The 9015-nt window shown below is 39.9% G+C and overlaps 1 protein-coding gene across 1 annotated transcript; it reads right to left on the bottom strand.

Moving 5' to 3' along the window:
* Positions 1-156: 156 nt before the first annotated feature.
* Positions 157-8347, bottom strand: htr6 (5-hydroxytryptamine (serotonin) receptor 6). Its single transcript, XM_073834289.1, has 3 exons — positions 5602-8347; positions 4165-4299; positions 157-656 (listed from the first exon to the last, which is right to left on the bottom strand). Exons 1-3 carry the CDS (start codon positions 6583-6585, stop codon positions 297-299), a joined length of 1479 nt encoding a protein of 492 aa, XP_073690390.1. The 5' UTR covers positions 6586-8347; the 3' UTR covers positions 157-296.
* Between the last annotated feature and the right edge of the window lie 668 nt (positions 8348-9015).

Raw genomic sequence — 9015 nt, 5'->3', positions numbered from 1 at the left:
GACAGCCCACTTGACATTGTGTGAGGTATTAGTGAGATTTCTTTCGCTCTCGTCTGCTTTATCCATCTGTTGTTTTGGTTGTTATGGTAATGAATGAAGCGGGATGCGTGTCGAGTCCGTTCTAAATGTACAATCTCCGTGATCTGCCTTGAAGAGCGATGCAGCTTTCCAGTTTAGGCACGACTTTCCCATTAACACTTATCCCATTGATTTTTTTCAGCACGGTATGTTTCAACACATTCAACAAGTCTCACATCTTGTCATCCACAGTATATTGCACTTCTTTTGTTAGCATGTCAATCGTCTAATGTATCGACCTGGTTAGGCAGCAGCAAGGGCAGGTCGATCCCGGCGTGTTCCGCGTCGAGAAGGTTAACGGCGTCCGTAGCCGTCGCCGGTAGCTGAGGCGGGTCGGACACAAGGGAGGGTGGTTCGGTGGGCAGTTGTGGCTCCCCTGAGTTGCGTAGAGAAAGAGAAAGTGGCAGCGATGGCCTACGAGGGGCTTGCGATGAAGAACAGCAGGGTAGAAGCCGTGCCAAAGCCCTCTTGAAATCCCTCATGAACATGGGGTATATAATTGGGTTCATGGTGCTGTTACAGTAGCCCAGCCAGGTGATGGCATCGAAGAACGAGGGTGGTACGCACTCGCACACCGCCTGGACGTACAGAAGAAAAGGTCTTAGATCACAAAGTCAATACACAACGCAGCCGAGACTCGAAAAGGTCAAGCATGTCTAGTTCATCGAAAGTGGATGTTGGGATGCCACGGATGGAGAAGGGGAGAGTAGGAGACTGAGATGGAGTGCTATTCACACACCATATTGTGTGTGAAGGAGGGCTAGAGACAGGCTTGCCCAGAAGCTCGAAATCTGAGCAAAGTGAGGGACACAGATGGGGGACGGGATCGTTGAAAGCTCGAGAGCAGGGTAAGAAATAATTGCTCGATTGAATAGGAATCTCTGTGCAATTAATTTGCCACACATTCCCTTTTTGTTACATGCCAAAATGAAAATCAGCCCATGATTTACTCACCCGCAAGGTGTCCAAGGTGTATATGACTTTCTTCTTTCAGTCAAATCCAATTGGAGTTATATTAATCCTCGGGTCAAAATTTTCTTTTTTTCTGAAAATACCAGTTAACGTTATCGCATTGGACTCAGACTTCCTGACTTTGTTCACACAGGGTATAAGTAGTTCTCCGAATTTTCTTTTAATTTTCGTTGGGTTTTATTTCACCTAGTCACACTTGGGGTTGACTCCAAACAATTGCTGGAGTCAATCCAAATATTGGATTAAATCTTTTTGTCAACTAGTTCTCTTTCATTCAGGACTGGTTTTGTGTTTCTATTTGCATCTGATTAATCGTAGGCCTCATTTATCTAAGAGTAGGTACCTCGTTTTTTCAGTGACAAAAAAAGAATAATTTTCACAATATTAAACAAAATTATATATATAAAAAAAAAAAAAAGGGCACTGTTTATCACAGCAGTGTTCCTTAATATTTAATGAGGAAGTTTGCTTTTAAATACTTTTTTTGTACAAAATTGCAAAAAGTCACATTTGTGGATTTTCTGGTCAAAAATGACCGGACTCCAAACAATTGCTTATAAATCTCAAATTTTTCTATATTATCATAAAATATTGGATTCAGTCTTTTTGACAACTAGTTTTCTTTAATTGTGACCCTGGACCACAAAACCAGTCTTAAGTCGCTGGGGTATATTTGTAGCAATAGCCAAAAATACATTGCGTGGGTCAAAATTTTTGATTTTTCTTTTATGCCAAAAATCATTAAGAAATTAAGTAAAGATCATGTTCCATGAAGATTTTTTGTAAAATTCCTACTGTAAACATATCAAAATGTAATTTTTGATTTGTAATATGCATTGTTAAGAACCTAATTTGGACAACTTTAAAGGTGATTTTCTCAGTCTTTTTGATTTTTTTGCATCCTCAGATTTCTGATTTCAAATAGATGTATCTCAGCCAAATATTGTCCTATCCTAACAAACCATACATCAATAGAAAGCTTATTTATTGAGCTTTCATGTGCTGTATAAATCTCAGTTTTGTCAAATTTAACCTTATGACTGGTTTTGTGGTCCAGGGTCACAATTTAGGACTGGTTTTGTTTCTATTTGCATCTGATTTATCGTAGGCCTCATTTATCGGAGAGTAGGTACCTTGTTTTTGAGTGAAAACATTTTTACAATATTAAACAAAAAAATATATACAAATTTGCACTGTTTTTCAAACCAGTGTGCCTTAATATGTAATGAGGAAGTTTACTATGAAATACTTTTATTTCATACAAAATTGCAAAAAGTCACACTCGTGGTGTTTCCGGTCAAAAATGACCAGACTCCAAACAATTGCTTGTAAGTCTCAAATTTTTCTATATTATCACCAAATATTGGATTCATTCTTTTTGTCAACTTTTTTTCTTTCATTTAGGTGTGTTTTTGTGTTTTTGTTTGCATCTGAATAATAGTAGGACTTATTTATCTGAGAGTAGGTACCTCATTTTTTTGAGTGAATTTTTATATAAATAATTTTCACAATATTAAACAAAAAAAAATATAAAAATTTGCACTGTTTATCACACTAATGTTCCTTAATGTTTAATGAAGAGGTTTGCTTTTAAATGCTTTTATTTTGTACAAAATTGCAAAAAGTCACACTTGTGGTGTTCCCGGGTCAAAAATGACCGGACCACAAAGAATTGCTTATAAATCTCTATTTTTTTCTATATTATCACCAAATATTGGATTCATTCTTTTTGTCAACTTTTTTTCTTTCATTAAGGACTGGTTTTGTGTTTCTATTTGCATCTGATTAATCATAAGCCTCATTTATCTGAATGAATTTGAGTGAAAGAAGCTTTTTATTTTTCACAATAGGAGATAAAAAAAAATATATATATATGAAAATTTGCACTGTTTATCACGCTAATGTCCTTTATTTTTCAATCAGGAAGTTTGCCCTTTTTTTTGAGATTTATTTTTTGGCATTTTTGCCTTTATTACGATAGGACAGTTCAGACATGACAGGAAGCGAAGTGGGAGAGATATGGGGGGCGGGATCGGGAAAGGTCCTCATGTCGGGATTCGAACACTGAACACCCGGAGTGCAACGGCGCTATATGTCGACGCGCTGCCCACAAGGCCATCGGCGCTGACGGAAGTTTGCTTTTAAATGTTTTTATTTTGTACAAAATCACAATCGTCAAAAATGGCCGGCCAATGAAAGTGAATGGAGAAGATCACAAAAAAACAAGACCTTTATTTTGAAAGCAAACTTCCTGATTAAACATTAAAACACATTAGTGTGAGAAACAGTGCAAACTTTAAGAATTTATTATCTAAAATTGAGAAAATTATTTATAAAATATGCTTTTTTCACTCAAAAAAATGAGGTGCCTACTTTCGGATAAATGAGGCTTACGATGAATCAGATGGAAATAGAAACACAAAACCAGTCCTAAATGAAAGAAAACAAGTTGACAAAAAGATTCAATCCAATATTTGGTGATAATATAGCATAAAGACAGATTTATGAGCAGTTGTTTGAAGTCCGGTCATTTTTGACCGGGAACACCACAAGTGGGACTTTTTGCAATTTTGTACAAAATAAAAACATTTAAAAGCAATCAAAGGTGCATCAAAGGTGTGACTAAAACTAAGACTAAAATTGAAAATAGCTGACAAAATCAACACTAGTGCCAAAGCGCAATGGCCCGAAACACAACATTAAAGACTTATGTTCGACATAAAAAAAGAAGACACTTTTTGCCCGGAAGACCTATATCGTTTCATAGCATTATGTGACAACGACAATATTGAGACGATAATGGATAATATCATTACAACGCATTGATTCGCTAAAGGAGGCCTTTATTTACCCCCGCAGCACTTTTTATTATGGATGGATGCACATTATTGGACTTCTTGTGGACTTTTAAACAGAAACACATGCCCACTGCCATTACAAAGCTTGGAAGAGCCAGGACAATTTTGAATATAACTCTAATTGGATTTGACTGAAAGAAGAAAGTCATACACACCTAGGATGCATTGAGAGTAAGTAAATCCTAGGCAAATTTTCACTTTTGGATGAACTTACTCTTGAAGGTCAATGTGAATGAGGATATTTTTGTAGACTGACCTGTGCCATGTTGGTGATAAAAAAGGGAAGCCAAGCACTGAAGAAAAGACCCAGGAGCACTCCCAAGGTAAGACTGGCTTTCAGAGCTCTCTTCCTTTGCCTGTGCGCCAGCCTGCGCTCGCTGTTCACCGACAGCTGAGAGAAAGAGAGAAAAGAATATATTCATCGAGATTTCACAGCTATTCGCCTGCTGAGAGACGGGTGGTAATGTTACCTTGGCCTGGGGTAATTATTTAAGCCTTTCCCTCTCTCAGATGAAAGCACTTGAAGGTAACAGTGCAGTGACTGGCACAAGGTCTTCGCTATAGTCCTACCCTTCAATTTCAAATGCCTTATTGGCACTCCGACACCCTCATCTCTTCTCTCATTACTTTGAGAGAGTCCTCAAAATTGAATTTTCCTTTTCCGCTACATCTCTTTCACCCTTTTGTGTTCGCGAAGGTGCGGGAAATTCTTTAGACTTTCTCAGCGTGCTGCATTGTGCCGGTAATCGCACAGCCTTCACTTGCATAAGCAGTGGCTACGTGAGTGAACAATAGGCCAGAACAGTTGGAGAAGGCATGCACTCCAAGTTAACAAGTTTGACTTGAGTTAAAGGAATCATCAGGTGCAAAACTCACTTTTATAAGTTGTTGGAACATTAATGTTTTTTATGTTTTATGTTTTTTAATCTTTAAAAGTAATATCCCCTTTTTAAAATCAGGTCATTCTCAGCTTGACACACGACAGAGGCCGCTCCCACGATAGTTGATTGACATGAGCGCCTTACTTTAGCCCCGCCCTCACTGAGCTGAAACAGTCCGACTCCAATCGCCATTGTGTCGACTCAGGTGCAGAGGAAAACAAGAATGTCTAAGATTGAGCGATTGAGGTGTTCTGTTGTTGAATGTAATAATGAACATAGCAGTCGTCATTTACTCCCGACATCTGAGCCACCAAAGATGCAGAGGATAACATTACTTTCATTTTTAAAAGGAAAGTGCAGATCCTGATCTACATATGTGTCGTTCCTGATGCAGCTTCACCCACAGAAGTGAGTGTAAGGGTTTTTATGCATCTTTGCAAACAGCCTTTTTTGATAATGTGCTTGTTGGCAAGTTTCGCCGCTAAAGGCAGCTAAAGTAAACATTACGGCTCATAAGCAGAGAGGGACGGAGTGAGAAGAGCTCATTTGCATTTTTACACTAGAATTGAAATTTTTTAACCAAAGTATATTATATGTGTAAGAGTAGACACCTGGGATAGGCAACGTCGGTCCTGCAGAGTTCAGCTCCTCCCTAATTTTCAGTCTTCATGATCACTAGGGCTTTTTTTTAGGGTTGGAACTAAAGTCTGCAGGACATCGGCACTCCAGAACCGACGTTGCCTATCCCAGGTGTCCACTCTTACACACAAACACCAAGTAATACATTCAAGAAACTCTTCAGGACTTCTCACCGGTGCTTGCCGTAAAACGGCTGGCTCCTGATGGCTGTAGTCGTCTCCATCCTGGACCGCATGCCCGGGAGAAGGAGGACGAGATGGTTCGCCGGGTGAGTGATGTGGGTAAGCAGGATGAGTAAGAGCCTCCACCTGTCGCGCCTGCCTTCTGGCAGCCAGCAGAATCCGGCAGTAGGTGAAACAGATGGCCGTAGAGGGCAAGAAGAAGGTGAGAAAGGTCGCCACGAGGGCGAAGGGTAGAGTCACCCTCAGGCGGCACTGCGTGGACGGCGTCCCTGACGTGGAGAGCTGGAAGTACGAAGAGGGATAGAAGGAACTATGATTCTCAGAGAGGTCTTGCGCACGACCCAAGCTATGCCAGTCCATCTTGATTGGCAGGAATGAAGTGAGGGCTGCCAACCCCCAAGCCCCACCCACCAGAAGCAAGGCGCGAGGCGGTGTCATGTGCTGTTTGTATCGCAACGGAGAGATGATGAGGAGGTAGCGGTCCAGACTGATGACACACAAGTTGAGGATGGAAGCACTACAGCACATCACGTCGAAGCAAAGCCAGACGGGGCAGAATCCGGGCGCCAGCACCCAGGTCCCACACAGCACGTTGAGCATAGCAGGGGGCATCACGACCAAAGCCACCATCAAGTCTGAGAGGAAGAGGGACACCAGGAAGCAATTGGAGGTGCAGCGCAGCGAGCGATGCGCAAACACCAGAGCGATCAACAAAATGTTCCCGCAAGCTGTCACCAGAATTATGAGGGACAGCATGACTGCGAGGAGCCAGGGACCGCTGCCACTGATGCTCCAGCTGCCACCGATAGCCCCGCTGTCATTGAAGCTCCTGTGAGCGTTCCAGGCATCCGCACCTGATGCTGCCTCGACTCGAGGAATAGGTGAGCCACTCATCATCGGGGAGTTGAATAGGACCACGTGCGCTTCCTGGGGTCTTGAAGAAGCAGACACGCATCCACCGCTTTTCAAGTGCATTGATAGGGCAATTGCTGAATTCGAAGGGTTCACCTCAGGTGGCAAGGAAAGCTCAAGATGTCCTGTTTCTAGTAATCCTTTCCATCTCTCCCCTCGTTCTCTGCGCCTCAGTCCAAGGATATTCAGCTGCCATCAGTCCATTTGTTAATGGGAGATGCGCTGCGCGGAGCAATAAAATGACATTTCCTTGTCAATAGTCTGGCTTCTTCAATGCTTAGCATCAGTATGAGCAATTCTGTGCCTGTCAGAGTATTTCAAAGCTACGTGTCATGATGACACTCTTTGGGGGAGGGCAACTGAGAGGTGGGCTTCGGTGTGAGAGAAAGAGAGCGAGCGCTACAAGAGCAAGACTAGATATTTTTAGACGGGTGAATTAAACAAACTTGTATCTCTCTTGCCTTTCAGGTGGATTTCTGGGCTCTCCATGCATTTTTATGAGCTTTGTGTTCTTTAATTGAGTAAAAGGGAGCGGACGAGTGCACTAGAGTTGTTGTAGACCGTGTTGGCGTCTTCGCTCTTCCCTGCGCCCTCCTAATCCCTGTATCGGCCACTTCAGGGTGCCTGCGGGATCCGAGCTCTGCCGCTGGGCATAAAGCGTGTCTGAGCATCGCGCTCTTAATGCGACTTCATGCGCATTCACAGTCGATCATTGTTCTGGGTTAATTGAGGCAAGCAATTAACATCTAACAAAAGGCTTATGTAAATGTGTGAGATGTTACAAATTATATAAGATTGCAACCAAATGACTAAAATGACTTAATCTTTAGTGTGTGAACACTTTTTCCTCTGTGCTTTATCTTGACTGATTTCCAGTAGTCTTGCTTTGTGAATGCTTTCCTGAGAAACAAACTGAGAGATGTGGATATTATAAATCAAGTGCATGTTTATTTATTCATTTTTTAAACTGATCATGATTGATTGTGCAATTATCAATCTGAGAATTAGAACTGGTTGTTGAAACTGAAGTTTATTCTAAGATGCAAAAAGCTGAAAATACATTTTCATACATTTGACAAACCAAAAGATATGTTTAATATTTGTAATTTTATACTCACAGCCATTTCTGCAGCCTTACTTTCTGAACAAGGTCATGCATTGAAACTTATATGTACTTTTATCTTTGTTGCAATAATGCAATTATGAATTAGCACAGCAGATTTAAAATAAAAAGCATCCTTGTACTTCACTATTGGAGGACTGTCACCATGCCAACACAGCTTTGGACACACACTGCAAATGTTTTTGCTTTAAGCGAAGTAGGTGTACTAGTTTGGGATGGTTGCCAAATATCATCTTGACCTGGGTCAAAAGGCAGATGACAGCGTGGGATGTTATCACTGGGGTTATAATAGAAGCCTATGATTTTTGGAACGCAAAAACAGAATCACATTCAATCTTCGGAATCGGATCGCCTTTTTTAATATTTTATTAAATAAACACAGACTGTCCTGTACAAGAACATGGATGTTGTGGAGAAAGAAAGACAACCAGTCTGACAAACCAGTCTGATTGTGTCAGGCTTTGAGTATGAAAAGCAAGGCAGATGACAGAATCCATAACTGGTGTGACTCTACTGCTCCTGAAAAAGACCGGAGAAAGCAGGTCAGGATTTGAAACACTTCAACTGAGTGTCTGATTTTTAATAAATGAAATGTTCACAGTGAACATCTATACAGTACCAGTCAAAAGACTTGTCATTTTTTCTGCTCAGCAAGCCTGCATTTATTTGATCTAAAGTACAGCAAAACAGTAAAATTCTGAAATATTTTTGCTATTTAAAATAACTGCTTTCTATTTGAGCATATTTTAAAATGTAATTTATTCCTGTGAACAAAGCTGAATTTTCAGCATCATTACTGCAGTCTTCATTGCACATGATTCTTTAGAAAGCATTCTAATATGCTCAATATGCTGCTCAAAAAACATTTATTATGTTGAAAGCAGCTGAGTAGATATTTTTCAGGTTTCTTTGATGAACAGAAAGTTAGAAGAACAGCATTTATCTGAAATAGAAATCTTTTGTAACATTATAAATGTCTTCATCATCACTTGATCAATTTAAAGCACATTCCTCCTTCTATAATGTCTTTCTCAAAAAATAAATAAATACAATAAAATACTGCATCTTTCTATTCATCAAAGAAACCTGAAAAAAATTCTACTTAGCTGTTTTCAACATAATAAAGTTTTTTTTAGCAGCAAATCAGAATATTAGAATGATTTCTGAAGGATCATGTGACTGGAGTAATGATGCAAAAAATTCAGCTTTGAAATCACAGGAATAAATTACATTTAAAAATGTATTCAAATAGAAAACAGTTATGTAAATAGTACAAATATTTCCAAATTTTACTGTACTTTGGATCAAATAAATGCAGGCTTGGTAAAGGCTTAAAACAACAAAAACATTAAAAAAAAAAATTATACACA

The sequence above is a fragment of the Garra rufa genome, chromosome 2 (genome assembly GCF_049309525.1).
Source record: "Garra rufa chromosome 2, GarRuf1.0, whole genome shotgun sequence".
Taxonomy (NCBI): Eukaryota; Metazoa; Chordata; class Actinopteri; order Cypriniformes; family Cyprinidae; genus Garra; species Garra rufa.
Note: the sequence above shows the minus strand (reverse complement) of the source record. Positions and strands in the feature narration are given on the sequence as shown.

Excerpts from the sequence above, each read along its gene's own strand:
- htr6 (XM_073834289.1), bottom strand. The coding sequence starts at position 6,585 with ATGCACTTGAAAAGCGGTGGATGCGTGTCTGCTTCTTCAAGACCCCAG. Across the intron at positions 4,300-5,601 it reads CCGTTTTACGGCAAGCACCG|CTGTCGGTGAACAGCGAGCG; the intron begins GTGAGAAGTCCT and ends TCTTTCTCTCAG. Across the intron at positions 657-4,164 it reads TTATCACCAACATGGCACAG|GCGGTGTGCGAGTGCGTACC; the intron begins GTCAGTCTACAA and ends CTGTACGTCCAG.